Below are 14,129 nucleotides of genomic sequence, written 5' to 3'. Positions count from 1 at the left end.
CATCACCGATGGAGGACAGGGCCAGGCAGGGGGGTGCTGGACTGCCCTTGGCTGACCCTCGGGCCAGGAGTCCCGGCCACTCAGAACCGGGGCCCCTTCCTGCTTTGCCTCGTCCCGGGCAGCTGGGGCGAGGCTCCAGGACCCGAAGCTGTGGAGAACCCGGGGCCCAAAATATTGGGGTACCAGGCTCGCGGGAGCCACCTGGCCAGCACTGGACAGGGTCCGCCCTGAAAATGCCTGTTCTGGGGGGGCTCCGGGCCCCCTGCCCACACACTTCACACAGGAATGTGCAGGACGCTGGCAGGAAACTGAGGCGGGATGTCGGCGGCGGCTCCCACGCTGACGGCGGGCGGGAAGCGTGCCTGGGCCCCGCGGCATTAGTGCCGGGGGCCTGCCCCTGAAAGGCGCGGGGCGGCGCGGGGGGCGCGGGGGCGCCTCCCAAAAGGCCATCTGGCCCGGCGTCATAATAGACGCGGAGGGCCGCGCAGCCCGGGAGCGCCGGTTCCCAGCCGCCCCAGCCCCGCCGGCCTTTAACCAGCTTGGCCCCGAGGGCGGGGGCGGCCACGTGGGCCGCGCAGCCCCTAATCCGCCGGGACGCCCGCCCGGGCCTGGGGATGGGGGACCGAGAGCGCGTGGGGAACTGGAGGCCTGGTTGGGTCGGCAGCTCAAGGTTGGGGCTCCCAGGTCTGCCTCTGAGACGGGCAGGGCAGCCGCTGCCCCTCATCGGACCGGGGAGGAAGCGCTGGCCAGGGGCTGTCTGGGCAGTTCCTGAACCACACGCCCTGTGCTGGCTGCAGCCTGTGATCCAGGGCAGGCGCCTCTCCCAGGAAGCCCTCCCTTGGCACCTGCCTTCCCCTCTCGCCCAGATCTGGGGCTCCTCTGGAAAGTGCGCTCCCCGAGATGGTCCAGCGGGCGGGGGCATGCAGGAGCAGCTGGGAGCCGCAGGTGGGGGGGGGCACTGTCACAGGCTCAGAGCCAGGGGGACAGGAGATGCCAACTGCGTAAGGGCATGCCCAGGTCCTGGTCGCTCCTGCAGGCCATGCTGAGTGGGCAGCTGCAGGGACGTCCATGTGGAAGGGTCTCAGCCCCGGAACCAGGAATGAAGGCTTAGGGGGTCCCCAGGAGTGCCACACTGCTCAGCCCCTCGGCCCTGCTCCGGGAGGGGGGCACAGATGCACCCTCACCCCCGTGGGCTCTGGGAACGGGGAACAGCCGAGTCCACCCTGCTTGGGGCGGGCGCTGGCTCAGGGCAAATGAGTGACCACACCACAGACGCACCAGCGTGGGGCACAGGGACCTGCCCGGGGGGCTCCCCTCTCCCTTCTCTCCTCCCACGCAGGCTCCTGCTGGCCCCCAGGAGAGCCCCTCCCCCTGGCCAGGCTTGGAGGATGTTGCCACATCCCTGCACACTCTCCCTGTCCCTCTGTCCAGGCCAGACTCGCCGGAACCCCCCACACCCCACACCCACGCCGGAGCCCTCTGGGGCATGCGCGGTCCAGGGGAGCAGCCTGCAGCCCAGCCTGTCGGGTGGGGTCCGATCCTGGTCTGTCCCTGTGGGTTTGACTGGCCCTGACTGTCCTCGGGGGCTGGAGCCTCCAGTCTGTGGTGCTGGCGCCCAGCGCTGTGGGGACATAAAGGGAAGATCCACCTAGGGCTATGGGGGCCGCACCGCTGCCTGTCGGGGTCCCGGCCCTTAGAGCGAGGTGCTGTGCAGGAGAGCCAGCTCCATGCAGGAGTCTGGGCTCTAACCCAGCCACTGCCAGGCATGACCCCCCAAACTAAAGAGGTAGCCCCTGCCTGGTAGTCTGACACCCACAGGCCTGGCCACAGCCCCCCAGCAAGGCCCCGGGGCGCTGGCTGCTACTGGGGGCACAAGCCCCCCTCCTGTGGCTTACACTCCCCACCCCAACCCCCAGCTCAGAGGCACAAAGCCCCTGGGCCGCCTTCCCGGGAGGAAAAGCCCGCCAACTCGCCAACTCGCAGCCGCCCCGCCCCTCGCCCCTCTCGGTTCCCACACTGGGGCCCATTCACCCTGTCAGCCGCCACAAAGGCCAGGCGTGTGCCCGAGGCAGAGCCGCCGGCTGGCTCCCTCGAGGGCCGGGGATCTGCTCATTCATTTCATATTTCCCACAACTGGGAACTGGATCAAAGCTGCTCAGGCGGGCAGTGGGGTGGGAGGCAGCCCCGACCGGCCACCCTCCCTGGCCACTGCGGGTGGCGGGAGTGGGGGAGGGGTGGGAGCCAAGCTGGCCCTCGGGCACGTGGCTCTTTGGGGCCCGCTTGGGTTGGGGGAAGGGCGGGAGGAGGCTGCAGCCTGGGTGCTGCCCGCCCTGGGCACAGCCCCAGCGGCAGGCCTGAGGGCACACCCACGGCCTTGGTGCTGGTGCAGGGGGCAGCGAGGGACGGCACCCCAGGGAGCCGGGGCCAGCACAACCCTCTCTGGGCGGCAGGGCCCGTGGTGGCACCAGGACAGAGGTGCAGGGGGACCGGGAGAGGTGCCCTCGCCCCTGCAGCCACAGCCCCAGACAGGGATCCTGTCCCCCCTGGGTGCCAGCTGTCCCAGCACCCACCTTGCTGGCCCTGAGGCCCGCAAGCCTGGCACTGTCCTGCCTGCCCCCCAGATGGGCCTCATGGGGACTCCTGGGGCAAGTCCACCCCTCAGACCAGGGGGTCCCACCAGACGCTGGGACAGGGCGAGGGGAGGAAGGCTGCTGGGCCCCCAAGGGCCGCCATTCCCACCGCCTGGCATGCAATGGCCACCCAGCGAGTGTGGATGCAGCTGGCTGGAGGGGGTACCTCCGCCACCCGCACAGACATGCCCACTGCCGGGAACCAGTGGAAGGGGGGGAGGTGGCGGTTCTGGGCATGGGGGATGGCTGGTGGTCTGACACTGGCACTGCAGGTCCCCAGGGACCCCATCAGCAGGGACTGTGGGCTCACGCTGCCCATGTCGGCCACCTGCAATGCACCTGCCCTGCGGGTGGCCGCACCCCTGTTCCCCAGGGTGCCAGACACGGGGGGGGGGGCTTGCTGCCCCCCAGCTCTCAGGGATGAGTTGCTCTGAGAGGTGGCCTCTGCGCGGGGAGGGCAGGGGACAGGGGGTCTGGATCTCCCGCCCCACGAGGAGAGGCTGCAGTTCCCTGTCTGGGCTGCCCTGCCTTCCCGGCTGGCTCGCAGGGGCCCTTGGCTGCCAGCTCTGGCGGCCAGGGCGGGGGAGGGGTCGCCACTCCTTCCTGCCCCCCAGCCCGCGGCCTGGGAAAAGGCAGCATATTGAGGCGCGGGGTTCCCAGCATCAGGCCCCGGGATGCTAATGAGGGGAGCGCGTTCCCACAGCCCGGACATTGTGCGGGCCGCCCACCTGCTCCTCGGGGAGCGCCCATTGTGCCCGCGCCAATTCACAGGCAATTTAGCGTGCGCTGATGGGCCTGCGCCTTTGTGCGGCCCGCGCGGCCATTGGCCGCCGAGTGTGGGAACGGCCGCGCTGCCCCGGCCCCAGGCGCCAGCCCGCCGCGCGCGCCTATATAGGAGCCCGCGCGCCGGGCCCGGGACGCGCCGGCCCGCCCGCCCGCCGCCCGCACGCATGGCCCCCAGCACCGTGGCCGTGGAGCTGCTCAGCCCCAAAGAGAAAAACCGAGTAAGTGCCCGAACCCCGGCCCGGCCCGGCCCCGCGCCCCGCGGCCCGCCCGCCGCCCCTCTGACGCCCCCTGTCCCGCAGCTGCGCAAGCCCGTGGTGGAGAAGATGCGCCGCGACCGCATCAACAGCAGCATCGAGCAGCTGAAGCTGCTGCTCGGACAGGAGTTCGCCCGGCGCCAGCCCAACTCCAAGCTGGAGAAGGCGGACATCCTGGAGATGGCCGTCAGCTACCTGAAGCACAGCAAAGGTCAGCGCGCTCCCCGCCCCGGCGGCCGGCCGGCCGGCCCCGCGCGCTCCTGCCCACGCACCCGGCCCGCGCGCCCCTGCCCGTCCCCCCGCGCGCTCCTGCCCATCCGCCCGGCCCGCGCGCCCCTACCCGCCAGACCTCGCGCGCTCCTACCCACCCGCCCGGCCCCGCGCGCCCCTGCCCGCCCCCACAGCGCGCCGTCTGCACGCCCCGCGCGCTCCTGCCCGTCCGGCCCGCGCGCCCCCAGCTCACCGCCGCCTCCCTCCCGCCCTCCCTGCAGCGTTCGTCGCCGCCGCGGGCCCCAAGAGTCTGCAGCAGGACTATAGCGAGGGCTACTCGTGGTGCCTGCAGGAAGCCGTGCAGTTCCTGACGTTGCACGCGGCCAGCGACACGCACAGGAAGCTGCTCTACCACTTCCAGAGACCCCCGGTCGCGCCCGCAGCGCCGGCCGCGCCTGCCAAGGAGGCCCCGCCTGCGCCCGCGCTCACCCCGGCCAAGGCCGCGGCCGCGGCCGCCCGCCAGCCCGCCAGCGGCCTCTGGCGGCCCTGGTGACCCTCACGCCCGCCCCAGGCCGCCCGGGCCCCTGCGAGGAGGGCAGCGCCCCCAAGGCGCGCTTCAGGCTGCGGGCGGCCGGAGGGTCGTTCTCAGAGAATGCTCCGGTCACTGGGTCACTGCGGGCCAGGAGGCGCCGGCCAGTGTCTGACCCCCAGGGGTCGTTCTGTGCTTGCATTTCAGCAAGTGACTTCTGAGAAGTCCCCGCCTGGGCGCGGGGTGCTATGACGTTCGTAGGAGCGGGGCGGCCCAGTGCCTGGCCCCGCCAGTAGCCGGTTTCCGGCCCGCCGGCCGCGTGCGCGGGCACATTTGCCTTTTGTAAAGGCAGGACTGGGGTGCATCCTCATAGGACAGAGGCAGCTGGGGTGGGGCAGGGCGCGGGCGTCTATGATCCTTACAGGATCCACGTGTGGGTGGGTGCGTGGAGCGGGCAGGTATTCCCGGGACTGCTGTGCAGATTCTAATAAAATCCAGCTCTCCAGACGGCGGCCGCGTTTGTCTGCTCTCTGCTGTTCTGCATGTGTGAGGGACCCGACCCGAGGCCTGGAGGAGGGTGTCAAGGGTCGGGGTGGGGGGCTGGAGGCCCGGAGGAGGTGGGGGAGTGAGTGTCTGCCCCTGCACTGGGGGCAAGTGAAAGAAGCGGCCGCAGGAGTGGAGACTCAAAGGCGGACACCAGTGGCCTATTTTTTTGTTTGGTGGTGGGGGTGCACCCAGCAGTGCTCGGGCATCAATCCTGGATGGGTTCAGGGAACCATTTGGGGTGCTGGGGCTTGAACCCTGGCTGGCTGCCTGCAAGGCGAGTGCCTTACCCCCATCCTAGTCTCCCACCCACCCGGCACTGGTCTCTCGCTGCAGCAAAGGGGGCCGGCTCTGCGGGGCGGCCGAGGCACTCTGGGCTTCCTCCAGGGAGCTACGGGCACAGCGGCGCTTGTTTCAGACGGGTGCCAGGGTGCTGAGTGAGTCTGCAGCGAGCTCAGGCGGCCCCTCCAAGGACCGTGCTGGGGCACCCCCTTCTGCCCCAGCGAGGGCATCCTGTGTCCTGAGCCCTGGTGCCAGCCGAGTTCTCCGGCTTTCTGCTCACACCCCTCCTGCCCGCCTGGCACCCCTGCAGGCCAGCTTGGGGCCTGTGCGGCCCAATCTATGACCAGCGGAGAGGCGGCTCCCACATGGCCCCAGGCAGGCAGGGGGTGGCCACAGCTGAGCCCGCCTGGCATCCACCCTGCGACCCTGAGCTGCTTGTCAGGGTGTCCCAGAGCCTGGCGGCTGCCTCCTGCAGCACTGTGATGCAGAGGTACAGGAGCACCGGGGAGGCTGGCGCCCAGCCTAACCCTGGGCTCTGCCCCAGAGTGCCTGGCCCTCTGAGGGACATGCACCCGACCACAGCTGCACTGTCTAGCAGTGCCCTGGCGTGCCAGTGCCTCAGCTGCCCAACCTCCGCTTGCTCCCAATCAACTCCCATACACTCCACCTAGCAAGAAGGCTGCCTCCTCCAGGGAGACTCCCCAGCTTTCTCTTGCTCTCTCTGGGACACTATTAACGCTCATCTTGCACATCTGCAGGCATATCTCTACTCCAGGAAGGGGGGCGCCCAGCAGGCAGGGTCCCGACTCCCCCATCGTGCAGGGGACTTTTGGCACCCGTGATCCTGCATCCCCAGGGATTAGAGCAAAAGGCAGAGCTCCTGGGCGCTGCGAATCCCGATTTAGCGCATTTGGGATCAGCGTCTGGCCAGTGGCGTGACAGAACAAAGATCGGGCTCCCGCTTCTGCGCCGCTGCGGGCCCGCGCCTACTGGACCTAGGCCAGCCAGGCTGCAGCCGGTGCCGCCGCTGCGCGGACCCAGCGGGCGCGGGCGCGGGGCGGGCCGGCCCTCATTAGCATACCCGCGCGGGGCGGGGCCTGGCGCCTAATATATGCGCATGTATCTCCATGGCTAATGAGCTGGCCGGGCACATTCAAAATGGCGGAGAGCGGGGCGAGAGGCAGCGGCAGCAGCGGGGACAGCCTGGACAAGAGCATCACGTTGCCCCCCGACGAGATTTTCCGCAATCTGGAGAACGCCAAGCGCTTTGCCATCGACATAGGTGGCCGCGGGCGGGTGCCGGGAGCTGGGCGGCGCACGGCGGCCGCAGCCGCGGGTGGCTTGGCCGGCGGGCCGGGAGCGGCGGCAAGGACGAAGGGCGGGGGCGCGGGCCAGCGGCGCGCGCGGCATCACGGGCCTTGTAGTCCGCGCGCGCGGCCTCTCGGGACTTGTAGTCCGCCGGGCGCCGGTGCGCGCTCTTCGCACGCCGGCCAGACTACAGCTCCCGGCAGGCGGCGGCAGCCGGAGCGGGGCGCGTCGGGCGTCGTAGTCCGCGGGGTTGGGGGCGGACTACCCTCGGCCCTCCGGCCTGGGGCGCTGGGCCAACCTGGGCAGGAGGCGGGCGAGTCGCCCGCGCCAGCCGCTGGGCGCCCGGCCCCGCGGGTCTCCCTGGGGCGCCGCTCGGCGCCGACCTCTGCGTCCGCGGGCAGACCCTGGCCGCCCCGTTGGGCGAGGCGGGGCGCCAGCAGGGCCCTCGCGGGGAAGCCGAGGCAACCGCTCCCCGGCCCCCGGAGCCCGGGCCCACCGCCGGCTGCAGCCTTTGTGTCCGGGCGCGGCGCCCTCCCAGCTCCCCGTCATTGAGTGGAACGCTGGGGGCGTCACTCCAAAGAGGAGGCGCCGTGGCGGCCCCCTCGCCCACTGGCGATGCCTGCCCTCCCGTGTCCTGCCTCGTGCCTGCGGGGCCCTGGAGCGGCTCTGGCCCGGCCAGGGGCTCCCGGGCTGGGACCCTCACTGCAGAGTTTCCGGGCCCGTGTCCCGTGTCCCGGAATCTGCACCCGGGTCCCCGCGGCGTCCCCCGTTTCTTTGTTCTTCACCCCAGCATACTCCCAGGCCCCTCCCCGTTAGAAGTGGGGGTACAGTCCCCCCTCTGAGGGCCCCACAGCCAGCCCCAGCTGTACCCATCCAGACCCGGTACCCTGGTGGGCCAGGTCTGGGCTGGGCCGGCAGGAACTCCCGAGGGTTCTGCACTGAGAGGTTGGGGGGCTCACTCTGCTGTGCGCCCCAGGTGGCCCCAGCTTGAGGCGGGTGCACTGCTCTGCCTGGAGTGGCCTGCCGCGTGCCCTCCGCCTGCATCAGGCACATGCACACAGTCACCCGGTCGCTTCTGCTGGCTTCTGGGGTGTGCGGGGCCCTGCCTGGCCCGGGATGCGAGACCGAGCCGCAGTGGGAAGGGAGCCCCGCCCTGTCTGTCCCGGCACTTGGGGTACGGGCCTGGCTGCAGAGTGTTGTGCTGGACCTGACGAGAGACCATCGCTCCGTCCGGGGACACGGGTCCTGGCTGCCCCTCTTCCCTGGGGTCTGCCGGCTGGGGGCCGGTGTGGCCAGGGGCCGCCAGCGGGGCTGAGACAGGAGGACCCTGGGTGCTGTGTGTGGAGGAGCCCTGGCCCAGGTCCGGGTGTAGGGAGGGTGCGTGGCCTGGGCAGGTGGGCTGAGGCTCTCTGTGCCTGCAGGCGGCTCGCTGACCAAGCTGGCCTACTACTCCACCGTGCAGCACAAGGTGGCCCGCGTGCGCTCCTTCGACCGCTCAGGCCTGGTGAGTGCCCAGGGCCTGCCTGGCACAGGCCCCGCCCACACACAGGCCCCGCCCCCACATCACACTCACAGGGCCCCGCCCCTCGCACAGCACACCCTCAGGGGCCCCCGCCCCTCGCACATTACATCCCTGCAGACCTTGCCCATCTCTGCAGGACACTGAACAAGACCATGAGCCCCCCTACGAGATCTCAGTGCAGGAGGAGGTGACGGCACGGCTGCACTTTGTCAAGTTCGAGAACACGTACATCGAGGCCTGCCTGGACTTCATCAAAGACCACCTGGTCAACACAGAGACCAAAGTCATCCAGGCCACCGGGGGCGGCGCCTACAAGTTCAAGGAGCTCATCGAGGAGAAGCTGCAGCTGAAGTGAGTGGGCCCGAGGCTGCCTGCCCCTTCAGGCTCCTGGTGGCCCAGCCCCAGGAGGGCCAGGCGTGGCATGAGAGAGGGGAGGAGCGGCCGGACACCTGCCCTGGCATGCAGGAGCCGTGTCCTCTGCTGCCTCCCCTGTGCACAGGGGGGCAGCAGCTGCAGGAAGCCCCGCCCACTGCCTGTCCTCCCGCAGGGTCGACAAGGAGGATGTGATGACGTGCCTGATCAAGGGCTGCAACTTTGTGCTGCGGAACATCCCGCAGGAGGCCTTCGTCTACCAGAAGGATGCCGAGCCCGAGTTCCGCTTCCAGACCAACCACCCACACATTTTCCCCTACCTGCTGGTCAGCATCGGCTCCGGGGTGTCCATCGTGAAGGTAGGGCCCGAGGCGCGGGGCTGGCATGGCGTGTGCGGGCCCCGCTGAATCCCCACCCGGTGCAGGTGGAGACGGAGGACCGGTTCGAGTGGGTCGGCGGCAGCTCCATCGGAGGCGGCACCTTCTGGGGTCTCGGAGCCCTGCTCACCCAGACGAAGGTACGGGGTGGCCCCACCTCACCCTCCCGTCGCCCTGCTCGGCCTTGCTCCTGCTCTCGCCTCTGCTCCCCTTTGCTCCTGCCTCACGGGCGTGGCCCCCGCACTCCCCGCAGAAGTTCGACGAGTTACTGCACCTGGCCTCCCGGGGCACGCACGCCAACGTGGACATGCTGGTGCAGGACATCTATGGCGGCGCCTACCAGACCCTGGGGCTCAGTGGCAACCTCATCGCCAGCAGCTTCGGCAAGTCGGCCACGGCGGACAGAGGTGCGTGGCGCAGGGCGCCGCTTCCCGGCCTGGTCGGTCCCTGCTGCCCCGGCCGCCCTCCCTGAGTGCCCCGGGCCTCCCCTCGCTCTCGGCTGCAGAGTTCTCCAAGGAGGACATGGCCAAGAGCCTGCTGCACATGATCAGCAACGACATCGGGCAGCTGGCCTGTCTGCACGCCAGGCTGCACGGCCTGGACCGCGTCTACTTCGGCGGCTTCTTCATCCGCGGCCACCCGGTCACCATGCGCACCATCACCTACAGCATCAACTTCTTCTCCAAGGTCAGACGCCTCCGCGTGTCTGCGGGCGGGGCTGGACAGGGGCACACCTGGGCTGGGGGTGGCCGGGCTGCAGGGGGCGTGTTGGCAGGACCTGTCGGAGCCGCTGGGGCACTCCAGGGGCGGGCCTTGAGGGCCAGGGCAGGGCCACCCGTGGGCGTTGTTCTGTGGAAGAAGGTGGGTGCCCCGGGCTTGTGCGAGGGACGCCCCTGTGCAGCCACGGCGGGGCCCGGGGACTGGCTGCTGAGCCCCCACAGCTCCGGTGGCTCTGCCTGGCAGGGAGAGGTCCAGGCGCTGTTCCTGAGACACGAGGGCTACCTGGGTGCCATCGGAGCCTTTCTGAAGGGAGCCGAGCAGGACAGTGAGTGGGGCAGGACCCCTGGGGCAGGGCTGTGGGGGCCGGGGGGCCCCAGGGTGGAGCCGAGAGGAGCTAGTGATGAAGCCTCCCCGTTCTTTCCGCCCCTTAGGGCCAAGGGGCTGTTTCTGAGTGGGGATGGCTTCACTGAGCCTTGTACACCCCCTTTTGCTCTGGGGGGGACCCTGAGCTTGCAGGACTTCGGGGTGGACAGCCCTTAGCATGCCCAGCACTGGGGGACTCGCCCTGCATGCAGGAGGTGAAGGCGCAGGGGAGGCGCCTGCCCGGAGCTGCTCGGTTCCGTTTCCTGCTGAGTGACAGCAGCGGGCAGCCGTGGGGGTGTGACCGGCCGGGACGGCCCCGCCCCTGTGGCTGAGACCCTCAGCGCCGCCCTCTCTCCCAGACCCCAACCAGTACAGCTGGGGAGAGAACTACGCGGGCAGCTCGGGGCTGATGAGCTCGTCCCCGGAGCTGTGCCCGGTGCAGCGCGCACGGAGTGGCACGGTGAGTCGGGTGCGGGCGGGTTCTGGAGCAGCGCCTTAGTCTGTGCGCGTCCGGAGGGGGGGGAGCGGGCGCTAGAGCCGGGGTCCTGCGCGGCCACGCTGCGCGATGGCCTCGGGGCACATAGCCTGCCCCGCTCTCTGGGTCAGTCCCGAGAGCGCACTGGGATGAGGGTTGCCCGAGGCCCGGAGCGCCAGGAGAGCCCCGAGCCCCTCTGCCACCCTTCTGCTTCTCCAGTTCGACCTGCTGGAGATGGACCGGCTGGAGCGGCCGCTTGTCAACCTGCCCCTCCTCCTGGACCCGTCCTCCTACGTGCCCGACACGGTGGACCTCACAGATGATGTGTTGGCACGAAAGTACTGGCTGACCTGCTTCGAGGAGGCACTGGAAGGGGTGAGTGGGGCGTGGTGTGCTGGAGCCTCGTGGGGACGGGGCCTCGTGGGGGCGGGGCCGCGGGGCGGGGCGGGGCTGGCCAGCCCTGGCAGCACCTCCTGCTGCCCTTTTGGCTTTCCGGATTCAGCACAGCGGCAACCAGCAGAGGCTTCGTGGGTGTTGGGTGCCCTGTTCCTCCACCCTGGGCCCCAGGAGCCCCCAGACGGTCTGGGACCTCTGTCCCTACAGGGGTGCAGGGTCTGGCCACTGCTGACTGTGCTCTTGGCAGGTGGTGAAGCGAGCCGTGGCCAGCCAGCCGGGCTCCGCGGATGCGATCGAGCGGGCCGAGAAGTTCCGCCGGAAGTACTGGGACAAGCTGCAGACGCTGCGCCACCAGCCCTTGTGCGTGCGGGGGACAGGGTGCCCACACGAGCCCCGCCCTGATTGCCTGGCCTCGTGGGATACAGCCACAGGCGGGCAGCGGGGTCACAGCGTTCTCCCTCGCACTCCCCAGCGCCTATGGCACCCTCACCGTGCGCAGCCTTTTGGACACGAGGGAGCACTGTCTGAACGAGTTCAACTTCCCTGACCCCTACTCCAAGGTGAGCACCATCTGCCCTGCCCGCCCCTTGGCCAGCACCTCTGCGCTGCAGGGCACCTGACCGCGTATGTGGGCGTGGCCCTGGCCGCTGAGGGAGGGCACCAGACGTCTGGGCAGCCCTGGCGGGCCTCCAGCCCAGCCGTGAGTTCTGAGCCTGGCGAGCAGGTCGGGTGGCCCCCGCTGTGGCCCTGGCAGAGGGGCAGGAGGCCCTCCAGGTGCTCCCTTGTGGCCAGCGTCTCCCGCAGGTGAAGCAGAAGGAGAACGGGGCTGCCCTCAAGTGCTTCCAGAAGGTGGTCAGCTCCCTGGACACGCTGGGCTGGGAGGAGCGGCAGCTGGCCCTGGTGCGGGGACTCCTGGCCGGAAACGTGTTCGACTGGGGAGCCAAGGCCGTCTCCGAGTGCGTGCGTGGGGTGCAGGGGGCATGTCCTGTGTGGGCGGGCCCGTGTGCTGCCCGGAGTGAGTGGGTGGGGCACTGTCCACTGCAGGGACAGCCAGTGCTTGGGGCAGCGCAGGTGCCCGTCAGCGGCGAGAATGGGAATCTAGAGGGCCCGGTCCAGAGAGGGGAGTGCCAGAGTGCTGTGGGGGGGCCGCACCCCTGCCCTGGGCCTTACCCCCCACCCAGGCCTCCCCCCTCCATCCCCCACCCAGGCCTCCCCCCCTCCATCCCCCACCCAGGCTTCTCCCCCCTCCATCCCCCACCCAGGCCTCTCTCCCCTCCATCCCCCACCCAGGCCTCCCTCCTCCATCCCCCACCCAGGCCTCTCTCCTCCATCCCCCACCCAGGCCTCTCCCCCCTCCATCCCCCACCCAGGCCTCTCCCCCCATCCCCCTTCCCAAGCTTCATCCCCCACCCAGGCCTGACTCTGTGCTCAGGAATCACTCCAGGGAGCTGACCGCATGGGGTGCTGGGGTGACGGTCAGCACGTGGGGGGCCAGCGCCCTGTGTTGTACTCGGCTCCAGGTGTGCCTGCCACTGCACGGCCGGGCCTAGGCTGCGGGCGGGTGCCAAGGGCCGGCTGCCCCTGACTCCTGTCCCCTCCCGCACAGCGTCCTGGAGTCTGACCCCCAGTTTGGGTTTGAAGAGGCCAAGAGGAAGCTGCAGGGTAGGTGGGCACGGGGGAGGCGTGGGGGGTGCGAGCCCTGGCCGGAGCCCGCCCCTGACCACGCCCCTTGTCCCCGCAGAGCGGCCCTGGCTGGTGGACTCCTACGGCGAGTGGCTGCGGAGGCTGCGGGTACACGGCGGCCCGGCGCAGGCGCAGGGGGGCGGGAAGGCCCGGCTGCGCCCGTCCCGACTGAGCTCCCGTTTTGTCTTGCAGGGGCCCCCTCACAAATGTGCCTTAATTTTCGCAGATAACAGCGGAGTAGACGTCATTTTGGGAGTCTTCCCCTTTGTGAGGGAGCTTCTCTCTAGAGGGACAGAGGTGAGTGGGGCCGCAGGGGCGGCCCGTGGCGGGGCGGGCTGGGCGCCTGGCGGCGATGGGTCCCTGAGAAGTGCCCCCCACAGGTCATCCTGGCCTGCAACTCGGGCCCCGCGCTCAATGACGTCACCTACAGCGAGTCCCTGATCGTGGCCGAGCGCATCGCAGCCATGGACCCTGTCGTCCAGTAAGTGGGTGGTGGGGCGGGGCGGGCGGGTGGTCACGGGCGGGCCTGACCCCTGCTGTGCCCACAGCTCGGCGCTGCGCGAGGAGAGGCTGCTGCTGGTGCAGACGGGCTCCAGCTCCCCCTGCCTGGACCTCAGGTACAGCCCCGGGGCCGCAGGCGGTGCGGGGGGAGGGGCTGCGCCCTGGCGGGCTTGAGCGTTCCCATGTGCGGGAGACACCCCCTTAGAGCCAGGCGGGGGGGGGGCCGGGGCAGCTGCAGGGGGGCCACCACGTCCACGGCCTCACTGTCTTCTCCCCGAAGCCGCCTGGACAAGGGGCTGGCCGCCCTGGTGCGGGAGCGCGGCGCCGACCTGGTGGTCATCGAGGGCATGGGCCGAGCCGTGCACACCAACTACCACGCGACCCTGCGCTGTGAGAGCCTCAAGCTGGCCGTGGTCAAGAACGCCTGGCTGGCCGCGCGGCTGGGCGGCCGCCTCTTCAGCGTCATCTTCAAGTACGAGGTCCCGGCCCCCTGAGGGCCGTGTGCGTGGTGGAATATAGTAACTGACTCAGCCGCCGTCTCCGTGTCCCGCACTGGCTCCCGGCGTGTCGTGGGGGGCCCTGCCGAGGCCGTGTGCTGTGTCCACCCGCCCCAGGGCTCCTGAGAGCGATGGCCTGGCGGCCTTCCCCACGCAGGCCGTGGCCCCAGGCCCTGCATCTCGAACCCCTCCTGGCTGAGGGCACCCAGGAAGGACCCCACAGTGGAACGCAATGGCCCCGGGCCCCAGGCGGGCCCTAGCCACTCGCCTGCGCAGACAGAACCCCCCACTCTCGCCCGCCCCCCTCTAGCAGCACGGAGGGAGCGTGTCCTGGAGAAACGGGTTTATTGGGGAGCCGTTCTGTACAGAGCAGAGCTCTGGGATGGCCACCGCGTCCTGTGCGCCAGAGCAGCCTGCAGCACGGGTCCAGCTCCCCGCAGCCCTCCTGGCCCTCAGGGCCCGCCCCCAGGCACGCCCTGGTGGCGATGGCACGCACGCCACCGTGGCTTCTCAGGACCAGTGTCACCCCGCAGACAGGGCCGGGGCAGAGACCTCAGCAGTCAGTCCCCCGGGTTCTGGGCCTTGGTGGCCACAGGGCTGTCCGAGAGGCCTGCCAGGGGGAGGCGGCTGCTGGGGGCTAGCCTGGTCCACAGCTTCTCGGACCCTGGGGGCAGCCAGCCT

The 14,129-nt window shown here is 70.3% G+C and overlaps 2 protein-coding genes across 2 annotated transcripts; both read left to right on the top strand.

Annotated features, from left to right (window-relative positions):
• Positions 1-3,412: 3,412 nt before the first annotated feature.
• HES5 (hes family bHLH transcription factor 5) lies at positions 3,413-4,866 on the top strand. The gene is made up of 3 exons (XM_055137828.1): positions 3,413-3,634; positions 3,716-3,881; positions 4,162-4,866. The coding sequence occupies exons 1-3, from the start codon at positions 3,581-3,583 to the stop codon at positions 4,431-4,433; spliced, it is 492 nt and encodes a 163-aa protein (XP_054993803.1). The 5' UTR covers positions 3,413-3,580; the 3' UTR covers positions 4,434-4,866.
• Positions 4,867-6,382: 1,516 nt separating this feature from the next.
• PANK4 (pantothenate kinase 4 (inactive)) lies at positions 6,383-13,482 on the top strand. Its single transcript, XM_004607193.2, has 19 exons — positions 6,383-6,516; positions 7,964-8,046; positions 8,201-8,415; positions 8,612-8,795; positions 8,861-8,953; positions 9,067-9,220; positions 9,319-9,500; positions 9,777-9,858; positions 10,256-10,356; positions 10,591-10,746; positions 11,015-11,127; positions 11,240-11,327; positions 11,572-11,723; positions 12,374-12,429; positions 12,509-12,558; positions 12,643-12,747; positions 12,831-12,931; positions 12,999-13,067; positions 13,232-13,482. Exons 1-19 carry the CDS (start codon positions 6,393-6,395, stop codon positions 13,443-13,445), a joined length of 2,322 nt encoding a protein of 773 aa, XP_004607250.2. The 5' UTR covers positions 6,383-6,392; the 3' UTR covers positions 13,446-13,482.
• The last annotated feature ends 647 nt before the right edge of the window (positions 13,483-14,129 follow it).

Source organism: Sorex araneus, chromosome 5 (assembly GCF_027595985.1).
Source record: "Sorex araneus isolate mSorAra2 chromosome 5, mSorAra2.pri, whole genome shotgun sequence".
NCBI lineage: Eukaryota > Metazoa > Chordata > Mammalia > Eulipotyphla > Soricidae > Sorex > Sorex araneus.
This window is presented reverse-complemented; position numbering and strand designations above follow the sequence as displayed.